The 25,493-nt window shown below is 41.1% G+C and overlaps 2 protein-coding genes across 2 annotated transcripts in view; one reads left to right on the forward strand and one right to left on the reverse strand.

The window, feature by feature from the left end:
• LOC306920623 (UDP-glucuronosyltransferase 2A2-like) overlaps window positions 1-25,493 on the forward strand; it is a gene marked incomplete at both ends in the record, with an annotated part of 303,140 nt that overhangs the window by 187,471 nt on the left and 90,176 nt on the right.
• On the reverse strand, window positions 2,373-11,734 carry LOC306920548 (NADPH oxidase 2-like; the record flags this gene model as incomplete). Its single annotated transcript, XM_079497361.1, has 12 exons — window positions 2,373-2,499; window positions 3,615-3,739; window positions 4,243-4,389; window positions 4,568-4,730; window positions 4,932-5,173; window positions 5,275-5,367; window positions 5,500-5,626; window positions 6,030-6,223; window positions 7,049-7,194; window positions 7,619-7,706; window positions 7,911-8,024; window positions 11,729-11,734. The coding sequence occupies 12 exons, from the start codon at window positions 11,732-11,734 to the stop codon at window positions 2,373-2,375; spliced, it is 1,572 nt and encodes a 523-aa protein (XP_079353487.1).

The raw sequence follows: 25,493 nt of genomic DNA on the forward strand, positions 1-25,493 counted from the left end.
CGTGTGATTTTTAAAGAATGCTGCTGAATGAATATAAATTGGCCACAGAAGAGAGCAACATTGATCACAGACCCAAGACCAATTTCAACCACTCCCAGTGGACACAGAGAGCATGAGAGAGTATTGTGTTTGAGACAAAATAACACAATAATAATAATATTTCAACTCCTAATGGCAATAAAGATGTTCTATACAATAAATACATTAAGCATATTATGCTTAATGTATTTATTGTATAGAACATCTTTATTGTGGGATATCTCTTGCTCTGTACCAGAAATTATAGTCTTTTACTCTTCTACTCTTCATCAACCTTACTTCATATTCCTCTTCCTCCTCCAGCCTCATGGACACCGGGTGCATACTAACAGTCGACACTACTTTGGTCCGACGTCCTACCCCAAAACCTAACCTAACCCTAACCGCACGCGGAAGCCACGGGTGAGTCTTAACCGGCCACACAAGTGTCTTAACCCGCAACACATGTCAGAACCACGGGTGAGTCTTAACCGACCACGTATGTTGGACTGTGGATAAGTGACGTCTGCCCCCCATGGCCAACCCCTTGTCCCCACGGACCCCACCATTTCTAACATTGAGGGATTAACATTGAATACACTCATGTTGGGGTTTACACAACTTTTATTTCATGATGAGACAAGATGCACATAGCATAGGACTACTACAATATTTCATCATGAATTTCACACATGAATTGACACACATGCCACAATTGGATTAGAGAGATAAAACATTTGCTCTGTCTTATCTGATCATGTTTAGACCTTAAGCTACTATATGAGATATCGCTCTTTAAAAGAGCTTATGCCGAGTTATCTTAACATGTGTATTAGTGGTAAAAGCTATGACTTACATGTTTAATGTTACTTAAAGCTATGATTTAGGCTATCTCAACATGTTTTAATAATGAATTGTGAATTACTTCCTTTGCCAGGTGGAGAAAAGGGATGATGGGGTATTTATGTGTGTCCTCTCCATGGGCGCACACTTCATTTCTCTCCAACATGTAGCAAGTTAGATGCTGCCACATACTGTAAAAGCCTCTGTCCAATGAACAACAAAGAGAGAGAAGTTGAGCTGATGCATTTCTATTAGGAAACACACTGACCTAATTCGCATTTACACACCTATTTGTGCCTTTAGGGTTTCGTACACACACACACACACACACACGCACACACGCATGCCCTATGCCCTGCACAGTACATCAACCAGAAGGATATAAGAATAATAACATTTCAGCATATTTTAGTGAATGCTCAGCTCTTTTCAGCAATGTTTATTTTTGTTTTAATAAGCCACACGTCAGGATTTACCAGTTATGCTGGCTAAATTTATCCATGTTTTATGAAAGCTGAGTAATCTAGCCAGGATAGCTTCGTCACTACATGAATGTACAATGTTGAGAGTGCAAAGATGTCAATTGCCTTGAATTAACGATTATTTGGCATTGTACTGTATATGTCAGTGGTAGCAATTCAGCAAAAGCCAAAGTGTGGTGGGGTTACCTTGAACAAGGTGGACTCTCTTGTAAACAAGTGTAATGCTTTATTGGGTCGTCCACTCACAGTTAACAGTCTTTGTATTGAGTTGTGCTTGAAATGTACTGTACTGTTAATAAATATTTCAATCAATCAATCAATCAACCTGACCAGGAAAAAATTTCCAGGCATACAGTATATTGATAGAAAAGGCACAACAGAGTTACATGGCAAAATGCATTAAGCAAATCTCCACAATAATTCTTCAATACACTTTTAGCCTATACAAATTCAGTGACAGCTGAACCTTCTTGTAGGCCTAGTTAAAATGTATTTAAAATAAAATAAAATGATACAACAAATGATGGCATGTAACTGATTTCAAATATAGAAACATTAGGGGCTCCATTTTCGTCACCGCTAAACCCCTTATCCCTAAACTTCTTTGCCTTTTTTTTTTTTTTTTTTACTATTTTGAAAAACATCTTTGAATAGTTCAACTAGCCAATCTACATTGACACGTTGTGAGCTTGTAGACTGGCCATTTGAACTATTCAAAAATGTTTAGCAATATAGTAAAAAGGCAAAGAAGTTTAGGGATAAGGAGTTTAGCGGTGACGAAAACGGAGCCATATGTGTGCATAATGTCTTGAGACAAGCAAAGCTTTCAAAAGTAAATGCAGTATCAACCTGCCATGATGATGATGAATGTCTACACACTACATCTGTGTAAATCTAATTGATATTCTCTCTGATATGCACCACTCACCACCATAGACAGAGAGCAGAAGAAGTAAATTATGGCTGTGGGGATTTTACAAATCATTGACCTCATCCTTCAAAAACAGAAACAAACCTCTCTGTTTCAGCTTAAAAGTTCTCCTTATTGAAGTAGAATTGTGTCTTCTGAGGATCCACATCTGAGTATTTGGCACAATTATTCACCAAGACACTTGTTAAGGCTTCAGGGCCACACAGGAACATCCCCACCACTGACCTGAATGTAGCCGAAAACACACATTGGCAGTGTAAGCACATACATTGCGATCAATGTTGACATTGGCATGACATTCAGAACGTTTTGCATTTTTTTTGTATTTCATATGAAAATTAGATATTGCATATTTAGATTACTAAAAGTTTTCAAACTAAACTCTAGGGAAACTGGACCCAATGTTGAAGATGCATGCGCTGTATGGAAAACATATTTTTTGCAATTGGCTAGCAAAGAAACATAACTGGAAATTGATTAATTTGGCTAATTTAGCCAAATAAGCCGAGCTTATTTTCATATTTTATTTACACATCAATTTCAGTATCGATACGAAAGCTTTCGTGACATTCATTTTCTTCGATTTTTCTTTTTCTTTTAGGTTTCATTCTCAATTACACCCAAACAACCTGAACTTTGAACATTCAGTGGATAGGTCTGGGGTTTTGCTCTGTGTTCTGAAGCCTTTTGAGCTGCAATGAAAAAATAACAATGTGCCAGCAGATGTCACCGCTGAGGGACTTTGCCTGTCAATCATCGTCTCTACTGCGACATTCGAAATCCTAGCCGGGTTGTGCTTATAACCACGCTCCGCCTTTGTGGCCAACGTGGAAGTGCCTCTCGCCTCTCGCCTCCAAAAACTGCGGACTAGACCTCAACATATTACTCTATGGACAAGACTGCGACGGAGGCCCACCGTCTCAAGCGAACTTGGGCCACGTGAGACATCACCGAGCCAGCTAAAGCGAGCGAGTTGCCGTGTTGAGCGCTGCGAAGTTCGCTTAGCCGACTCAGAGCTGTTAATTGCGACACGATAGGCAGAGAAAAGTAAATAATGTTCTGCCGATTTGCCCAGACTGCTGGCTACTGGCCAATCAGAGCGGGTTCTTGCACAACCCGGATAGGTTTTCGGAGCATGCGTCCCTGCTCCAACAAACCCCCCCCCCCCCCCCCCCCCCCCCAGGGGCTGAAGCATAGGGGCTAATTACACAGAAAACCCCGGACCACATAAAATCCACTCAATGTTCAAAGTTCAGGTTTTTGGAAGCAATTGTAGGCAGAAAACCTGGGGGGGATACATTATTGAAAACTGGTGTGTGGAAGATCAACCCTATTCTTACGTAGGATTCTCTTTGCGGACTTGTTCAAACTCCTTGTCCCAGTTAGGCCTGCCATAATGGGTTTTCTGCTTGAGACCAGTCACCACATCTGTTGCTTCATCAAAATGGACCGTCACATGATCAGTCTGTAAAGACAAATGGAGAAAACCTGACTGAGGTAAGGAAGAACGAATCTCAATCACTGTAGGTTGAATATGAGATTTGAAGTAGCATTAAACACTTGAACCCCAGCATTACATCCATTATTCTGGGCGGAACATTAGCCAAAAATAGCTGATCTACCAGCTCATGACACGTCGCAACCATGATGCATTTTGAGATTGTAAAACGGCTAATAATAAGGTTTGGGGCTCTATTTTCGCCAGTGCATGAACTTCTTTGCCCTTTTTAACTATTTTGAAAAACTGTTTAAAATACTTCAAATAGTCGATCTACATCGTTGGAAAAAAGAAAAAAATCCCAAAGAAGTTTAGATATAAGGGGTAAGGCACCGGCGAAAATAGGGCCCATAGTGTGTAGACAGAAATAAGCGGTCCAACTACAGAGAAAACCAAGGTCCAGTCCAGTTGACCAAGTCTAGATGGTTTAAGTGATTAATGCTAGCTACATTATCTAGACACATGCATACATGGCTCTGGTCCCAGCCAGTGAGGTGGAGTTTGTACGTCAGGAAATCTCCCATTCCTCTGGCCTCCATGTCCTTCTCCAGGATGTGCAGGAGATGAGCAAACCACTCAAAGGTATTTGTTTCCCGGCACAGCCAGTAGAAATAGATCTGCAACCAGGAAATAAATGTGAGCATTTCCAACAGTGAAAACAGTGTTAATGTCTGAGAATAACCACCTTTATCTTAGATTCATGAGACCTGGCATAGCATCTGTCAAAGCAGAACAAAGGTTGTGCCTGTTTAATGAAAAGACAAAGGCAAACAGGTTAGACCTGGAATGGGTTACCTTTCTGGTGCGCAGCTTGGGGTCAGAGACTTGATATTTGTGAAAGATGGACCGCAGAATGGAGGCAAAGGGGGTGATTCCGATGCCAGCACCTACCAGCATGCAGACTTCATAGTTAAACACATCCTCACTGGCTGTGCCAAATGGACCATCAACAGCCATTCTAAGGAAGGATACATCATAGATCATGGACAAGGAACTACAAACAATGGCTGTTTTTATCCATTGTGTTAATGATTTTACATTGTGACAATGCCATGTCGTTTGGGTGGAGTCAAGATTCATATCACTGAATCAAATGGGTTCTAAGCTGGGCTATAGTCACAATATAAATAGTAAAATATCTACTTGAAAAGATGCTCACTTGGGTTCCAGACCTCCCTCTGGAAGCTCCTCGCACATACTTATAAGTTTCTCAGTCCAGTTCCCCATGGAACGGATATGGATACTGAAGAAGTCCTCCTCAGGAGCAGAGGTCATCGTGAATGGGTGCCACTCAAGCTGGGAAATGGCTGGGCAATTGAGGAAAATGTACTGTCCCACCCTTGTCTTGAAGCCATCTTTCACCAGATGCAACTCCAGCACCCTGGACGGATGCAACACGATCTGGTGATGGGGTGCATGACAGACACAGCGCACATGGATCATGCTTACCACAACTGGAAATTATACCTGAAGGCCAACAGATGATTTATACACAAACATACCTTCCTGCATTGAACCGGCTGCAAGTAGCGGATGAAACGTAGCAGACGCTCAAACAAATAAAGAAACATGGGGAAAACCACCCACTGGAATGTCTATGAATAAGGGGGACAATAATGGGTTATGGTTATTTGACTTCAGAATCTACATCAAAATAATCACGCTACTTTTTCTCTAACTTAACTGAACACTGTACAGTGTACAGTGAACTGTGCTTTAACACTCACCGTAGGAAACCCCCCACGGAACTGAGGAACGGGGCACTCAGGAATCTGTCCCCAGTCTTCACTCAGATCCTTGCATATTGTGTGATTGTGTGGCGGATCTGTTTGCAACTGACCCCGCACGATGCGCCTATAGATGCGATACATTGAGCCACACTTGAGAGGACATACAGTTGGAGGCCATCGATATTGTCATTTTCTTTTTGCTGAGTTTTGCGTGATCTGCGCAAAAGGACAGTTAACCCATTTTGGGCGGGAACCCCTTTTGGTGTTTTAAACATTATGTTATAATTTAGCTATTGAAAAATAGCAGATCTACAAGCTCATAGGTGGCGCGCTACGAGCTTGTAGGTCTGCTATTTTTGAAAAATCGTGAAAATATTTATTTCAGAAAACTGGAGGATTTAGAAGGATTTTTTTAAATGTTGAGGTCAGGCCTAAATGGGTCAAATGATAAGGGACAATATCGGTGGCACCCAACTGTAGCCCAAAGAACAAAAATACAGAACGTGGCTCCCTGCCTTCATCCTTACCCTACTCCGTGAAGGACAATGGCACCGAAGAAGGCAACAAAGAGATGGTGTGTGTACCAGAACACTTCGTAGTAGTTGACCCTCATGAACGGGGTGGAGGATGTCATCATTAGGATGAGAGACAGTGAGCCGACGACACCTGTGAGACCCGCGAGGGACGTGACAACAAAAACTGTCGGGGCCTGCTGTGCACTCTGTGCCACAAGGAGTCAAACAGGGTGACAAGTCAATACCTCAGCAATTTCCAACCTATGGGGATATTGCAAGTGGGCCCCAAAACAAATTGCAAAACACTACAAACAACAATACGATATTATTGATCAGATAACATAACATTAATGTACTGTGATGTAATGCATGGGTTCCCAAACTTTTCAGCCCGCGACCCCAAAATAATGCTGCAATTGACTATACCCCAACCTATACCACGGAGGCAATTTTATGCATTGGCGCGCATTTTCCGGCACATGTAATGTATTAAGCCTAGGGCTATGCAAGGGTTTTGTAACCTTTAAATGTATTTGTAATCATTGTTAAATTGTATTTCACTCATTCTGTTGAATAAGTAAAAAAAAAATCTTGAAAATAAATTTGCAACCCCACCGTCAGTGTCCAGAACTTTTGGAACCTGTGATGTAATGTACTTAAAGTCTATATTGATCCAAGCTGGAACACAATCAAATTATTTTGGTCATTAAACATGCTTTGAAAATGCACACGGCCAACTCAAGGAGCTCACCAGCTAAATGTGTTAATATAGCGTCAAGATGAATGTAACGACTTTAACCCTTATACATAGGCTATTTGAAAATATCCCATCTTCAAGCTCAAGACATGTCCCATTACATCGCGATGCATTGTGAGCTTGTAGATCTGCTATTTACAGAAAATCTTGAAAAAATGTGGACAAAATAATATGGAACATTTTAACAACACAAATGTCAAAACATATTTTCGGCAAAACACATACTAATTTGGGGGTCGCTGACGGTTCCAAAGTTTGAGAACCGCTGACTTACACCAGCTGTGGAGCGGAACGGGTTGAGGTAGGTCGTGTTTTGGGTGTCATCCAGGGTGGACAGGGCTGTGCTGAGTGCATCATAATCCCCTCGTCTGCTGTTGTTGAAAAACTCAGCATTGAACAAATGGGAAACTACGTGCACAACTATCAGAGAACAGAAGAGATATGATAATGTTGGTTAATGTATTTGAATTCCACTTGTTCATTCCAATTCAACTTCAAACATACTTTAGAAATACACCGTCGAGCATCAAAAAGAAGGCTTTTAAAAGACCATAGTTGTATTCTATGGAAGAACTCTGTAGGCTGCTTTTGGCGTTACATTGTAAAATATAAATGAGTGAAACTGAATCTGTTCCAAATTGCATTCTAATTTCTCTAATTAAAAGTAAATAAATGTTCATAAAAAATATTTATATTGTCTAATTAATTTTATTCTCCCAGATTTAAATGGCTGCGTCTTCACATGGTTATAGTTTGTAAGGCAAATTGTCTAGGTGTACAGTATGTTATGTATATATATATATATATATATATATATATATATATATATATGTAGGCTACTCACGTGTCATGAATCCAATCGTATAGGCAACCATCTTGTGAAAAGGGATATTCTTGTCCAGTTGTTCCCTCATTCTCGATCGGCCACAATGCTGAAAGGGTCCAGAAGGTTTGAGACAAGCAATTTAAAATGTGTAATGAAACACATCAATGCGTGTGTGTGTGTGTGTACATAATATATGCTAGTTCTATATATTTTATACATTTATTGTCTCCGCCAGGCCAAAAGGTATGACCGAGACTATATTTTGGACCTGTCAGCTTTTATACAAACATCGCACACATAGGCATCTTACAGCGAGCATGGAGCCGCGGATCCAGGACAGCATGCTTCGGCACACTGGAAGGAGGATCAGCATGCAATTAAAGTTGAGGCATGCTGCAGAGGCCCTGGCTAAGGGCAGAAAGGGCTAAGGGCAGAAAGAAATATTAACATGTAGCCTCACTGGATCATATTCTGGGTCATTAGTTCAAACGTATATAGGCCTAAGTGACAGCGGAAAGTATATGCCAGCATTACTTATACGACTAAAACTGAGATAAGTTCTTCATGAATAAGTGAAGTCAGTGGTTAAATGCAGCTGAAACACAATGGTTAACCTACCCCTAGAAGGTGACGTCCGTAGAAAAATTGTTCCCCAGTTTCATAAAACAGATACTCCCAGGTGAATATGAATCCATTGAGGCAAACAAAGACAAACTGCAAGTCAAGTTAAAATGTTCACATCACAAATAGTGTTGGTTAAATAGTAAAAGCTTGTGCCTGTAAATAAGTTCGGCATTTGGACACTTGAATGTTTACAAATCTTTGTTTTGTACAATTTTGGCATATAAAATGGACGTACCAGTATGAGATATGTATGGTTGATAATCCAACTACCCATGTTGAGGCCCTTGCCACTACTGCAACTCACACACGTCCACTACATCTCGCTTACCTGCAGGATTTTATAGACTCCTGCTTAAACCACTCCCATTAAATGAGCATCTTGTCAGGGAGAAAATGCACATTTCATCATTGAGGAAGTCGAGTCGTGGAATGACTGACTAACTGAGTTAAGACAGTGGAATGAGGAAGTGCACCTGTCCGACCAATATGATTTTTTCTGAGCGACTCCCTGTTATATTTTTGAGGCTACAGAAACCCACCCAGACAACTATGTTCAATCATATAAATACATAACGGTACATTATGGAACAAAAATCACACCTGTGTGAAGTGAGGGGTGCTAATATATTGAAGTCTAACTGATGTTGATTAGGTGATGTAATGGTGATGTAAAACAAACGGTGCCAACACAAACATTAAACCCCATTAACACAATCATTCCCGGGATTCCTTCGAAATAGGAGCTCTGGGGTGCCGGAAAGAAATGGAATGGAAAAAAAAGGAGAAATATTTTGCTAGCTTACCTTGTTCTCAGTTTTATTATATCGCTAGAAGCTCCAAAAAGCGCCTCTCCCTCATATTTTGAGGGAGAGGCGGATGAGGAGCAGAAATGAAGCGCTAGTATATCCATCAGATCAAAACCACGGAGAGCGCCCTGGATTAGGAGAGACGAGGCATTCTTTCTGCCGCACTAACAGCTAAGTCAACGGTAAGATAATATGACCCTAGAGCGCAAAGGACGGTTGCCGAGTCGGACTGAAAAATAAAAAAAAAGGAAAAAAATATTTTAAATTAAATTTACCATTTAATGTGTGGAATGCTACTATCGTACATCTGTATTCCCGGGCCCATTTTCCTGTTGGGTTGTGACGTACGTCATGTGGGTCAACCAATAGGAAGACAGAGGGAGGGGGGCTGTGATGCCATGTGGGTCAATACAACATCATCATCGAGTAGAGAGCTACTCGAGCCGTATTTTCTAGTTCTTTATATAATTGAAAGTCAGTTGGATAATGTGTTTGGGAAAGATGAGAGTCAGGGAGTCAAGTCTTTGTGATTTGATCTTTGGTGGGATAAAATAATCACAATGTGACGCTTCCCACTAACAGTCACATAATGGGTGAAGTCCATCCATCCGTCCATCCATCCATCCATCCATCTTCAACCGCTTATCCGTAGTCGGGTCGCGGGGGCAACAGCTCCACCAGAGTGCTCCAGACTTCCTTCTCCAGAGCAACATTAGTGACTTCCTCCTGGGGGATTCCGAGACGTTCCCAGGCCAGTGAGTCGATGTGTTTCCTCCAACTGCGCCAACTGAGCCCCGGGGTCTCCTCCCAGTGGGCCGTGCGTCGAGAACCTCCCTAGGGAGGCGCCCGAGAGGCATCCTAACCAGATGCCCGAACCACCTCAGCTGGAAAGTCTATAATGGGTGAAGTCACCGTTCCCTTTGTCCACATTCTGGACTGAAATCTGAACATACAAGTATAGCCTACCTACAGTACTGTATAACTGAACAACTCAAGGTGCTGACCTAACATTGAGAGCATACCATCCACATGTTTTGTGATACACATAAGAGATTCAAAGAATTATGTTTACATACATCAAAGTAAAAAAAAACTGGCAGCTTCAACTCATATCTCAAAGATTGACGGAGGTTCATATACAGTACTATGGTCGTTTCATACCATCCTGGACTATAATGCTCAGCTAACCTCATCTCCTATCCAAGGTCATCAATGCAGTGCAATGTGAAAAAATAAACACACAAACATAATTCTTCCTCCTACCTGTATCTCTTCAACTGGGTCCAGTGGGTGTGTGTGTGCGTGCGTGCGTGCACACATGTGCTGAGTGTTACTGAAAATGACTGTCTTTTCCAACTGTAGAGTAAGATTATAGGACTAAATGAACATTTCAGTTGCCATAATGATGTCAAAAATATTTTCTTTTTTCTTTTCTGAAGTAAAACCCACAATAAACAAATTAAAGGTAAGTGATGATATTAATCATTGCTGTAGTGTAGACTATAGTGTTTGTTCTGTACAATTACAGCGGTCTAAACAGAAAACAAATTTCCAGATGGGTTGCCAATTTCATCCAGTCAGGAAAGTGCACCCATGTATCCGCTTCAATTGTAATATCAATCAGACAACTCACGAATAGATTTAACCAATATTTATTATAGAATGAGAATACAAGTGTGCATATGATATTTATCTTTGCACATTTTCTCCCTGCTCGGCACAATCAAACACCATCATAACACATTAAGAGCAGGGAGATAGATACAGTATACAATAAAAAAACCAATGGGGAACATAAATAACAGAGCCCACCGGTGGTGCTAGGGTGGTGGGAGCAAACATCACATAACCAGGAACCATATGCAGAAGAAGGCAGGAAGAGCATGCAGTCTAGTGGCGACATACAAAAGCCTACACAGGTTGTGCAGTCGACACGCTATGATTGGCCAGTCGCTGTGATTGACAGCCTAAACCTAACCCTAACCTTAACCTCAGTAAAACTATACCTAAACCTAACTCTAACCTCAGTAAAACTATACCTAAACCTAACCCTAACCTTAACCTCAGTAAACTTAACTTGCCCGGGGGCGTGGTTATAAGCACAACCCGTGTAGGAATTAGTATGTAGCGGTCTAGTGAGCTTAAGTAGCCCACCCAATTGGTCAGCTGACTGCCACATAAGTGAATGACATGTGGGTCTTGCACACACTTATACACCCACATAGTAATGCAGCATATTAACCCCTTGAGTGTATGTGCCCTTGAGCACGGCATGAAACCCCTCGAGTATATCTGACTGAACTAACTCTGCAAGCTACGTATCATTTATGTTCCAGTTCCAATTTTGTCTACACACTTATTTTTGTCATCACTTAAATTCACATGTGTATCCTGTATCATGTATGAGTTCTCTCTCCTGATTGGATAAAATTGTTATCCCGACCTGAAAATATTATGTTGCATCATTGTATCATTATTCTTGCATTTGCTGCGTTTGCATTCACACTGAATGTGTCAACCGCAGCAGGGAACTTTATCAATGTGTAATATGGTGGTGATCCATGGTGTTAAAATTATTATTACTAGTCCTTACCCGTTCTGAATATATGAACAACAAATGATGTTCAGTGTGTTCACGTTAACATGCCCCATCCGTGACATGCAACATTGTGCAAATGTACAATTGGAACCCACTCACCTCCATTCTTGTGTGTAACCTGTTCAGTATATTGGATGTATGATCATCTGGCCATATTAGGGCTTCTATCTCTTCATTAGACCACGTCTGTCCACGAAAAACTAGATAACCCCTAGCTCTTATACAGTGCATGTACCAGAGTGTCATGATCCCCCACAAAACTATCATAGGTCAGTTCAGCGAGCACGTGCGCAACGTGCACACGTCACATTTTCGGGTATAGCCCAATTACCTCCATTTTTGTGGGTATGTGCGGGTATCTGCCGCTTTTTTTTTGGGGGGGGGGGGCATATTTTCCTCCATTTCCCTTAATTTTCAAAGAAATATTAAGTCGAGTGTCTTTGAGACTGAACCCTGCCAATCTGCCATGAAGCTTACAATGTAAAAAATGTGAAATAACAAATCAAATCAAATTAGGCATTTATTTAAAAATAAGATTGTAACCTATAGCTACTAAAGACAACATGCAGCACAATATGTATTTCCTTTGTTGTTTTTCCAACAACAGCTGCCATATCCTGCCATACCTGTCAGGAGGTGGTTTTCAAGTAGGACCCAAATGCAAGGAAATAGGGATCTTAGAGGAACTCTTTATTCAAACAAAGAATAGCAGGAACTTAACACTAGCAAACAAAAACCGAACTGGAACTCAGGACACAAAACAATAATCCAACAGAGAACACAACCAAACACAGGGTTTAAATAGGCACAAGATTAACAGGACACAGGTGAACTCAAATCAAATCAACACAAGGATTGGCTGGGGAAAACAAGACACAGGTGAAACAAAGAACCAAAAATCAGGGAAGGTGAGACAAGGCAGTAGGCTACTACTACAAAGGAGGACAGGAAACACAAAAGCATCACTTCAAAATAAGATTCATGAACACCAAACAACACACGGAAGGCAGATCCTGACACATACCCATTGACGCCCATGCTGTAGTGTACAATATCTGGAACACTTCAATATGTAACATTATACAATACATAGAGAATGTCTTGGTAAAAACCAAACAGTGAATCCTCAAGCTCATTGATTGCAAAATAATCAATTTATCTGGACTGCTGGTGGGATGGATCCATGATATATGGAGAAGCAGAGATCAAGTATGGGGGAGGTGACTGGAGTTGAATGACCCATTAGTCAACAGCCATCATTCTCCCATCACACTTTCCTCATGCTTTGATCCCTCGAACAAAGCTATAATCAATGTCATGGTGTGTAGGTCATAGACATAAATACATTGACACCTCATTGCCACTGAGCCGCATGCCACCAGCATTATTGTAGAGCAGTTGGCCTTAACTCCACTGCAAGAAATATGCCTGAGTCAGGACTCGGAAGTATACCCTGGACTCTTATAACATTACTGTTACTATCTATAGCCTAAATTAATAGCTTAAGTTTAAACCAAGTTTCCTATATCACATTTGTAGTAATCGAAACTCTGTGAAAATCTATTGAGAATTCAGTGAGTTATGAAGATTTAAATTGTCTCCTGCTTCAATAGGCATACGTGGGACATGCATGCATTATGCCGGGGCTCCACCGGGCGCGTCAGTGTCACCGTCAGGGAATGTTCCCTTTTTAATCAATGAAGGGTGGCTCCACTGCCTGCGTTGCGCTGCGTTCGGTGACTGCTTTAAAATTGCCCCGGTTCGTTTTTTGACGCACGCACGCGTCCGGTGGAGCCCCGGCGTTAGGTAGGAATGATGATGCATCGCTCCAATGAATGCATGGCAGCGTGCGGTATCTACATTTATATATTTCTGCTATACATGGGTAACTGGTGGCCCGGGGGCCACAAATGGCCCTCACCGCTCTATGGTGTCAGGTTAAACAATGAGGTGCAAGGTGAAATGAATTCATTGGCAGGAGCAGGACGTACTGTACAAGGAAGTGGAAACAGGTGTGCAGGTAACGGTGACTAAATTAGACTATGGAGGTGGCCAAAGGGAATGGAGCAACATTAAGAGACAGATCGTGACAGTCAAATGCATGTTGAAGGGTTGTAAAAACGTTGTACTCATTCCATCTTGTGAGACATCCTCTTTTAGTTCCATTTAAAAGAGAAAACAAGATGGCTAGACCATGTAGAAAACGTTGGAGGGCTTTTAATTAATGAAACACATAGCGATATACTTGTCCTGACCCTTCCACTTCAGGTGGCATATACAGGTAATAGATAACCCAGGCCAACTGGAACCAAGTCCTATGAATTTGATGTATAGGACTACTCGAGATATGAGATGAGATGCAATACACTTCATTATACCACAGGTCGTTTCGAGGAAGCGATTGGTTGAAACAGCCTTCTAGCCGTGGGTTAAACCAGCACCATTCACCACCTAATCAAAACAAAGAATTCAGCTGCTCTGTTCTCCCAGAGCGCTAGCAAACTCGGTGGCTAGGCTAGCTAGTTTCTTGTGACATTTGTGGTCGTAGTGACTACAAATGTCATTAAAAAAATATATTCTTTCAGCGATTTTCTTAGTTTTAAGGGTAACTGTTGTATAATTGCAATATTACACGAGAGGGTGTGGGTTAACGTGATTATTGCCACTTCAGTGATGCTTGCAGAACTCGACTTCGTCTCGTTCCTCACCGCATCCCTGTCGTGGCAATAATCACGTTAACCCACACCCTCTCGTGTAATATTGCTTAATTAATCCCTGAAGGGAAATTAAGGTTACAGCAAATTACATCAAAATATCAAACTAGCTGCACTATAACTACTGTAGGCTATTCTTGTATGCTCATGGGCCTGGCCTCTAGGGTTGACATCTCATAGCCTGGAGGAACAATTACTTTTCGAATGTCTACTTTGTCGTTAGGCCAACCACCGTGTATCAGCTACGGTATAGTTGTTTTGCCAGCAATGGTAAAGTGATGGAGATGGAGATGGAGCTGTCTCCTCCAGGTCACTGATGCATGTTTTGGGATCGCACTAGAATGGTTGCCACACCACGCCCCCCGAGGCTCAGCTAGAGTCCAGACCGTCTCCAATTGGCTGGCTGTTTCCAGAATGTTTAATAACTAGAATATGTGTCAACGTGCATCCTTAAAACTGCTTTATAAATAAGAGTTTATAAATAGATGGATAGAGATGGCCGTCATTATTCTTTTTACGCAAATTTAGAAGTTAATTCCGTTCAAGTTCAGTTCACGCTTCTCCCTCTCTCCCTCCCTCCTTCTCTCTCTCTCTCTCTCTCTCACACACACACACACACACACAAATGCACGAACGCACACACGTCAACCACATACAGTAGCATAGTATTAAGTAGCTATAATTCTCAGCCTATTGCGGGCAGAAGCCTCTGGGTTTTCTCCCACGCTGACAAGTGTGTCAGAGAGGCTCGCTCTCTAGGTACCGGCTGGCCCACGGTAAGAAACCAGATCACTGGCATCCAATTCGGCGAGGGTCAGCACTCAGCACTCATTTCAAGCAATTCATTTTTAATTGGGCTCAAATCTAAACCATTTTGTGATGTCAGCTCGGGCCATGCCTTTGCGTGGCCTGTTGTGATGCTGAGTGATTATCTTGATACTGCTGTTCTTGTTATGGCTATGAAACGTTTGCTGCGTGGATGTGTTGATGCTCTGTGGTGTGACATAACATTGTCAGTGATGAAACAATAATTTGACACGGTTGTTTGCGAGGAGATAAAGGCAGGTGTAGAGAGTGAGTGATGACCTGTATGTATCTTTCTTGTTCAGTGGTTATGCAGAATGTATTTGTATTTGACATTTCAATCAGAATTATGTTAAAGGTTTCATGACATTAATTTTCATTTATTTGTAATTTTTAGGTTTTATGACTTCAATTCCACCCAAACAACCTGAACTTTGAACATTCAGTGGATTCTCTGTGGTCTAGGATTTTCTCTGTGTCTGTGGTGCCTTTGAGCTGCATTGAAAACAGGCAAAACAGTGAAAACAGTGACATCTGCTGGCAAATCCCATTGTCATATGGGCTGGCTCTTACATCACACTCCACAGGAAAATGTTTGAGCCAGAAAACCCCAGACCACAGAAAATCTACTGAATGTTAAAAGTTCAGGTTTTGTGGGTGCAATTGAACTCAGAAAACCTAAAAAAAAGAAAAAAGAAAAATTACAAAAAAAAAATGTATGTTACAATCCCTTTAATCACCAAGATACTATAGAGACACACAGGGACTACAAATTCCACGCCCCCAAATGAGACAGCGGCCCCACTTCTGGTCCAAGGGTGTATTTCACATTTAATTTACCACTTGACTGACTTTGTTCATTCATGTCTATATTTTGAACATGTATGTCATGGGCTTATATATGCTTACCGCGGAGCTCCGACGGTGTGTTTTACCGTTGTCAACTTGTTGTAGGCTATAAACTATAATTAACTTGGCTGAATACTAGTTGGGAAAATAACCCAGCTAAATGGAGGAGTGGCATATCCTGACATTTTCAACTACCTAGTGAATTAAATAATGAGTCTTGCAAGATGCTGTTTAGATAATTTTCCACAAATACATAGCATATAAAACGAAACACAACAAATATATCTGGGTATTGAAAACCTCAAGGGATGCGACCGTGACGTATATACCGTGCGACCCCTTTAACAATGATTTACAATGCTAGCACTGTTTAATCTCTGATGGAGTATATTACAGTACATTGTGGGTTGCATATTCAGATGGCAGGTAGCCTACAGGTATGTGACATTGAAAAGGACAAATCAAACATATGGGAAACTTTATTAGAACACAAAGAAAATCGCTACAGCCTCAGTAAAATTGAAAGTGAAATTAGGGTATTTTATGATGCCTCTCATAGACATAGGGATTGCATTGACAGCTGCAGTACACCGTTGAAACGGACCAGAAGTGGGTCCGCTGTCTCATTTGGGGGCGTGGAATTTGTAGTCCCTGTGTGTCTCTATATACCATTTCATAGTCTCCATCACAACCATGGTAGGATACTGTACCAGATACACCCACATGGCACAGCATGACAGCCATGCAATATTGTTGTCCACATTTTGTACATTAAATGTACAAAATGGAAAGACGTTTTCTTACCACTTTGTCTCCCCTATTTTCCCTCTTGTTTTGCTTTGACTGTGCTCCCCCTCCACCCACCCACACACACACACACACACACACACACACACACACACGCACGCACGCACACACTCCTCCCTCTCACTCGTGTGACCAGCTGTGCCTGTCTGTTCAAGTTATCGCTCCCAATTTTCTGTTTGTGCTGACTCCATCCCTGTTAGCAATCAGTGGAGAAGACGTCCATTACTCCAGAACCTGACAGCTCTCCTCGGACTCCCTCTGCTCCTTAATGACACCTGACAGAACACACGTTTACTACTTAACACAACACACCTCTAGAGAAAGACAATAGAGCTCCCATTTTGACAAACACACCCATGCATGGATTACCTGAGATAAGTTATAATGGGAGTGTCTCTGAGCCTCCATAGCGACCCAAGCAGCCTACTATAAAATTGGTTTCCAATTAGGTCCAATTAGCATGGGACCTGCATGTTGACCATCAGTTCTGGATTAAATATGTTATGAAGAGCACAATATTGTTATGGATCCAGACCATAGACCCCGCCCACTCACTGAGTGGACTAAGCTTCACGCTTTAGTCTGATAATCAGGCAGCTATTGTTCTATTAGAGTGTTTTTTTTTATTTTGCTCATGGCTGTCGTGACCTACTACATCTATTCCCTCTGTTTTGGTCACTCTTCTGTCATCTATGTCACAGTTCACTACACTCTCTGTTTAAGCAGGCACCACAGACATATTTTGACAAATAGGCCTTATTGCATCAAATTTGTGGTTGTGGTACCAACCAAATGGAATATTAAGATTATGTGACTGTTGTTCATTGGCTGCCTCCGGATACATAATACATTTTATCCCAGCATTTTTCAGACATGATAGCATAAAGAAGGGAAATTGTCCTCACTGGTCACATGTTTAAATTAGTGACCACAATTTAACAGAGGTCCATTTCGTTTTAGTGCTTTTTCCCCCCAGAAAGATAATTTGTGCGTGTGTTTGTGCGTGCGTGTGTGTGTGCCTGCGTGCATGTGTGTCATCCTTGAATGACAGGTGGAGCGTTCCCCTCAGGAGACAGAGGGAATGTGTTAGAACAGGAGGGAGAGAGTTGGCAGTAAAACATGGCGGCATGCCTGCCCACAAGAGGCTGCCTCCAGCTCATAAAGTGGCTCTACAGCCCACGGCTGCCTTATAAATCCTTCTGTCTGCAGCGCTCAATATTTTACAGTGACATGTATACCATATACTGATGGGGATTTTTTTTTAGGTGTTATTTCTGATCATAGTCAGAGAATATTGTCAGAATAATGTCAAATTTGGGAATACATTTCTTACCAATAATTACCACAGACGAAAAACAGTCTAAGTCCAAATTTCATTCTGACCCCTCCACGAAAAGGCCTCGTTGTCCTGACCCCTTATCTATCATTTATACATTATGGATCAATAGTGTGGACTTAGTTTTTCGTCTGTGGCATTCAATTGTCTTCACCAATGTGTTTGTAAAGGTGTCTACTGTCTACTACATAGTTGGGGTACCATTAACGAGCAATATATGGCAACATTTTCTAAATTTCATTATGCTTTAAGTAGCGTGTGACCAACTAGGGGGTTTTCATTATTCTGAATCCATTCCAAGCATTAGTTTTCTAAGAAAAACACTCCTTGGGCTAAAAACGGACATAGCCGTCATCACAAATGTGATCTTGCGATGAGGTCAGCACATTTGGGCAAGTGGATAAGGCCCAAGTAGTGTTTTATGTGCAAAACTAATGCCTGGAATGGGTTCAAAATCATTTCAAGAACTCATTTCAAGAAAGGTGCACTCTCAAAAACTACCTCTCAAGTGAAGAGCTGATCAGGGAGACAGGTACGTGTTAAGGCTTATTTATTTGTACTTTGTCGCACGGCTGTGTCACTCGACAAACATCACGTTCGGCTGAAACATTTGAACTCCTACCACTTATTTTCTGACTATGATGCTGTCAGTAATTCGCTGCTCCTCATTGGGTGTCAGGGTCTGAGTTCAAATCTGATTCCTGTCGTGTCTTGCATAACTCCTCTCTCTCTCTCTGTCTCTCAATTCAATTCAATTCAATTCAATTCAATTCAATTCAATTCAATTCAATTCAATTCAATTCAATTCAATTCAATTCAAAGGAGCTTTATTGGCATGAGAAAACGTATACGTTTACATTGCCAAAGCAAAAGATGAACAAGACAATCAAAATAAAACAATGTATTTACAAATAAATATTGAATATAAATAGGAATTAAATAAAGGTGTAAACAGAGCTGTGTTACATTAACAATTTGGGTAATACTATCTTGTGAAACTATAAAAAGATTGTGCATTTTCTGTCAGATATAGTTATAACATAATGATACTTTTGAAAGTTGACAGCAGTATTTCAATGTTTTTGCATTCACTTAGTATACAAAACATTTGCGACAAGTAGCAGCAATGTATTCAAATTAATTAAAGTTAGTTGCTCTGTTTATATAACAGAATTTCTATGTACCGAGGTCATTTGCTGTAAGCAGTGTAGGGTATAAACAATGATTTGTATTCCTGTCTCTCTCTCTCTCTCTCTTACATTCACCGCCATCATTTCTTCTCTACACTCATCCAGTCAACCTAATGGAGGAGTACGTTGTTTATCCGTGTGCCTTCTTCTTTCTTTTTGTTTTTTTCATCCTTTGGGCTGTTAGATCTGCCTCATCTTGTTCTCTCACTATTATAGTCAATGTCAAACCCCGGAGGATATTTTGTATTATACCACAGGTCGTTTCGAGGAAGCAATCTGATTGGTTGAAACAGCCTTCTAGCCGTGGGTTAAACCAGCACTATTCACCACCTAATCAAAACAAAGAATTCTCTGTTCTCCCAGAGCGCTAGCAAACTCGGTGGCTAGGCTAGCTAGTTTCTTGGGACATTTGTGGTCTTAGTGACTACATCTGGTTTTCTTAGTTTTAAGGGTAACTCGAGGGTGTGGGTTAACGTGATTATTGCCACTTCAGTGATGCTTGCGGAACTCGACTTCGTCTCGTTCCTCACCGCAACCCTCTCGTGTAATATTGCTTAAATACGCTCCCAAACTTAAAACATCCTCAGTCTCATTAAGTGTGTAAAAAGAGAGTGGAGGGGCTTCACTTCAGCATTCCTTTATACCACTGGGTAATCTGTTCAACTTGGAGCCTTTACCTCGGTGCTGTTTCATATTATCCATTAATCAGAGAAGAAAGGTGAAGAAAAACAACCACACATTCAAATGAATAAAACATCCGTTTGCAGACCCCGGGACATCAGCACCAGAAATGATAATCTAGACAACAAGTGACAGACCTTGAAGTTTGATGAGAAACCTTGTTTGTGTGGTTTCATCACAAAGACAAGCGTCTCAGAAGTGGCCCAGAATACTTTGCAGAGTACTGAAACATTATCCCTGAGATCGAAGGGATTGTTGCCGGTGATTGTTGAGAAATTAACCCCGATGGGATGATTACATTCCGACGCGAAGCTTTAAACGGCTACTCAATAAATAAATAAATAAATTGACCCAAAAGTTACTGAAGTGAAAGTAGGCTATAGTCCATTCATTTATGCCAGGTCACGGTGCAGTGCAACGTGTTGCCCCGGAAAACAACAGAAAGTGTTGATCAAATAGAATCAAAATTCGGTTACTGCATTGTCTATTTCTCGCTTCGAATGTTTTCAAAAATATTCTTGAGAGCAATGTTTGGCTGGGATTGGGAACAGCATTGTGCACTTGTTTACGTGGCTGCCATGTTGGATATGGCACACACAATCAAGCAACGCAGCAGGTGCTCTGAGTTTGATTAGACAGTGGTCTGATATTGAGCTCAGCGATTATTCAGAAATAACACTGCGATGGCCATCTGTAAATAAAACTGTAGCTAGCATGTCGTGTCGTCGCTCCAGACACGAGAAGATGGTGGTAACAGAAGATTTAGATAAACATAAAGAGCAATATTGTAGATATAGTGACAGAGTGGGTGAGAGAGAGAGAGAGAGCCGTCGTGTGAAGCGACAGGCTGATAAACACCTGAGACCCCGATGACACAAAGACACACTGTGCTCATCTCCTAATAATGGTAATAACAGCAGCTTGAATGAGCATGCCACCCACCGTTTGTGTGTGTGCATCATGTGTGTGTGTCTTGTATGGTGTTGTATTGGCGTTTGCATTTGTATGTGGTATGCATGCGTGTGTTTGAATAGTTGTAGCCTAAATGAGCAGGCCCTGCATTGTGATAGGAGTTAATGGATGGTGTGTGTTCATCAATAGGAGGAGAGAGGCACATCCATTTGTGTCTCTTAAAGGCAATCATATCTCCACCTCCATCTGTGTGTGTGTGTGTGTGTGTGTGTAACGACTGGGATTCGAACTCGGGTCTCCCACGGGGAAGTCCAACATCTTAACCAATAGACCAAAGGGATATCCCTATGGAACGGGGGAGATACCGGTATTAGACTTTTGAGACACTCTGCTACACTCACGTCCCATGACCCGAGACCCGATCCAGGTCACGGCACCAAAGTAAAACCCAGGATTCGAACTCGGGTCTCCCGCATGAAAGTCCAAGATCTTAACCACTACACCAAAAGGATATCCTTATGGACCAGGGGACATATTATACTTTTGAGCTTCTCTGCTACACGTGTGTGCTTGTCTCACTCACTCACTCACTCACTCTCTCCATCTCTCTATCTCTCTCAATTCAATTTCAATTCAATTCAATTCAAATGTGCTTTATTGGCATGAGAAAACGTACGTTTACATTGACAAAGCAGAAGTGGAACAAGACAATCAAAATAAAATGATGTATTTACAAATAAATATTGGATATATATATATATATATAGGAATTAAATATAGGTGTAAACAGAGCTGTGTTACATTAACACTTTGGGTAATACTATCTTGTGAAACTATACAAAGATTGTGCATTTTCTGAGATAGTTATACATCCATATAGGAGACGTTAGCTTTATACTTTTGAAAGTTGACAGCAGTATTTCAATGTTTTTGCATTCACTTAGTATAAAAACATTTGCGACAAGTAGCAGCAATGTATTCAATTGTAATTGAATTAAAGTTAGTTTCTCTGTTTATATAACAGAATTTCTATGTACCGAGGTCATTTGCTGTAAGCAGTGTAGGGTGTGAACAGTGTACACACCATGATGTATTCCTTGAGGTGCTTGCATTCCATTTGACATCCTTCTCCTGTCACAGCAGCTCACAAATCTCGCTGCTGTGTTTGCACATTGTTGTACTTCACACGGATATGGGAGTTTTTTGTCATTAGTCATGTTTTCAAACTCTCCTTGGGTGATTGTAATCCGTGGGAAGTATATGTCTCTGATGTCTTGGTGGGCAGATAGTTAGGAAGTGTAGCTCAGTCTCTACCTCATTTTGTGTGCAGTGGGTGCATAGTCTGTCTTCTCTTGGGAGCCAGGTCTGGCGGCCTATCTCAATTGCAACTGCTGTGTTCACTGAGTCTATATCGAGTTAATGTTTTCTTTAGTTTTGGATCAGTTACAGTGCTCAAGTATTCTGCTACTGTTAGAGCTAAATAGCATTCCATGTTGCTCTGGTTTTGAGTAGATCTTTTCCAGTGTGTAAGATAGCTTTCTTTTTGTTTTCTTATGATTTGGTGTAGTCCGGTTTGTTTTCTGTCTGGTTGTGCTTGTGTTAGTCCCAGAACTAGCTGGCTGAGGGGACAGCTTTCCAGGGATTCGCTTTGTGTGAGGGCCTTTTTGTGGAACGTGTCTGGTTCACTTTCCTTTGGGTGGTTATATCATTTCCATGCTCTCTTTTGGGTTTTGATAATTAGTGGGTATCGTCCTAATTCTGCTCTGCATGCGTTATTTGGTGTTTTCGTAGTCTCAATTTGGTGTTTATCGCATTTTTCCGGTTCTCTCTCTCTCTCTCTCTCTCTCTCTCTCTCTCTCTCTCTCTCTCTCTCTTCTCCAATGCCAAAGAATGTTACTTGAGTCTACTTTTATATGAGATGTCTATGTATAATTATTCGTATTCTTATTATAAGATGATGGTGACCACAACATTCAAATGAATGCATGTTTAAATAATTATGTTTCATTTTCTGATTTCTCTTAATATGTGTCTTTTGACTTGTATAAGTGGCTAAGGCACATGAGAATAGTCATTTAGCTAAGAAGTTATTGAAAATAACAAACTTATACAAAATAAATGTATGAATAACAAAGACTCTGGTGACCTGTAATGTACAATCATGTCAAGACTGTGGTGTACTCGTTTTGTCTTTTTTTTTGTTTTGTTTTTTCGTCTGTGCATTGTAATGTCCGTATTGTGGTAGGCTACTTGTTGTTTTCCTATGTTGTGTTGAAAAAAGAAAAATGTGTGGCTCTATATATATTGAATTGCGATTGAACAGTTGTGACATTTCAGAGCCTCAATAAAAATATATTGAAAAAAAAAAAATGTGATAACTGGCCTGGTATGCCACGGCATACATTTTGAGAAACCCTAGGATTGAGTACATGTACTCAACTACTGTACTTAAGTAAAATGTTTAGGGATCTTTACTCTACTGGAGTATGTCCCATTTTCAATACTTCTACTCCACTACATCTCAGGTGACCTTCTATTTCAAGACTTTCGTATGTTATGTAGGCTACTTTAAGTACACTTTGATGCCAATACTTTTTGAGTGGTGTAAACCACTCCTACAACTGGCTTTGTCTGTCTGTCTGCCTGTCTGTCTGTCTGTCTGTCTGTCTGTCTGTCTGTCTGTCTGTCTGTCTGTCTGTCTGTCTGTCTGTCTGTCTGTCTGTCTGTCTGTGCGCAAAAAATGTGCACGGTTGCTATGGTCATCCAGTTCACACGGGTGTGATTTCATTACGTCAGACATTACGTCAGACCACAGCTGATAAGACTATATAAGACCTTACACCACTCAGTTCACACGGGTGTGATTTTTTTTTTTCACATTGCATTGTGGTATTGATACATTTACTTAAAGTAAAGCATGTTTGTACTTCCATCAGTGCCTGGGATAGAGAGAGATGTGTTCCTCTGTTTTGGAGGATGAACCGGGAGTTGACAGAGGTGTGACACTGTTTGAGTTGGGTGACAGTGTGGTCCGAATAACATACTACTCCAACACTCTGTCAACACTTCCTCATGACGAGTGTTTGCGTTGGGTGAACACAGTGTAATGAAGGGGTGACAGAGTGTCATCACAGCGTGGTGACAGGTTGTTTTTATTGGGCCCCTCAGCAGAAAAAGGGAAAAAACAGCACCCTATGCTTTTTTTCCGCATGTTTCCATTTGAATTTGCCTCTGGGGGCGCCGCCCAATAGAATGTGGATAACAGGATGTTGGCCTGTTTGGTCCACCCTCAGCCCTCCTCTTCAATAGTCAGTGTATAGACGCCTTATAGTCCAGTAATAATGTAATTTGACCTCTAACTAATTGCAAAAAAACCAAACTCAACTGATTTTGCATCTTCAATATATCCTGAATAACAGAAAGAAAGTTGCCTGGAATTGTCTGAGGGGAAAGTGTTGAAAATGGCCTGTACAGTCTGGCCACCATTGACATCCTATTATAAGGCAATATTTTCTAAATTTCCTTATGCTTTAAGTAGCATGTGACATATCAAACTAGGTTGTTGTCATGATGTTGAAGCCATTCCAAGCATTAGTTTTGCATAAAAACACTCATTGGGCTAAATTTGGCCATAGCAACTTGCCAAAATGTAATGAGGTCAGCACATTTGGGCAAGTTGCTATGGCCAAATTTAGCCCAATGAGTGTTTTTATGCAAAACTAATGCTTGGAATGGCTTCAGCATCATGACAACAACCTAGTTTGATATGTCACATGCTACTTAAAGCATAAGGAAATTTAGAAAATATTGCCTTATAATAGGATGTCAATGGTGGCCAGACTGTACAGGCCATTTTCAACACTTTCCCCTCAGACAATTCCAGGCAACTTTCTTTCTGTTATTCAGGATATATTGAAGATGCAAAATCAGCTGAGTTCGTTTTTTTTGCAATTAGTTAGAGGTTGATCCTGTATTTTACATAGATTTCCTGTACTATTATCAGACGACATCACACTGATAAGCAACAGCATGCGTCAGCTGTTCTCTGTGCGCAATACTGTTGGGCTTTGAAGTATAAATGTCTCCTAGGGTGCATCTCACTAGCCAACTCACATGAGGAGGTTGAATGGACTGAAACCAGCGCTCCCCAAAACAACAGGTTTGGAGATCTGTTGGGAATTGATTGCATGAAACAGTCACCGTGCGCCCAGTCCCAATGTTTGTAAACAAATAATTGGTCTATACAACAATGTATATACACGTTCTGAATGCCCCTGCTGACAGATTCAGTAGCGCTGCTCGGAATCTGTTCTTGAGAGATTAATATTATAATATTATATGTCTTGCTGTTTCCTTGTTCTGATCCACTTGCTTGTTCTTTCCATATTTTACCCGATTCCTGAAAACTACAAATGACAAGTGACAGAGTGACAGTGGATGGAGTGACAGTGACAATAGCAGTGAATGTACTGTATGTGTGTGTGTGTGTGTGTGTGTGTGTGTGTGTGTGCGTGCGTGCGTGCGTGCGTGCGTGCGTGTCACCTCTAACCTCCATTGGAAATGTCCATGTC

The sequence above is a fragment of the Electrona antarctica genome, assembly GCF_951216825.1.
Source record: "Electrona antarctica genome assembly, chromosome: 3".
In the NCBI taxonomy this organism is placed as follows: domain Eukaryota; kingdom Metazoa; phylum Chordata; class Actinopteri; order Myctophiformes; family Myctophidae; genus Electrona; species Electrona antarctica.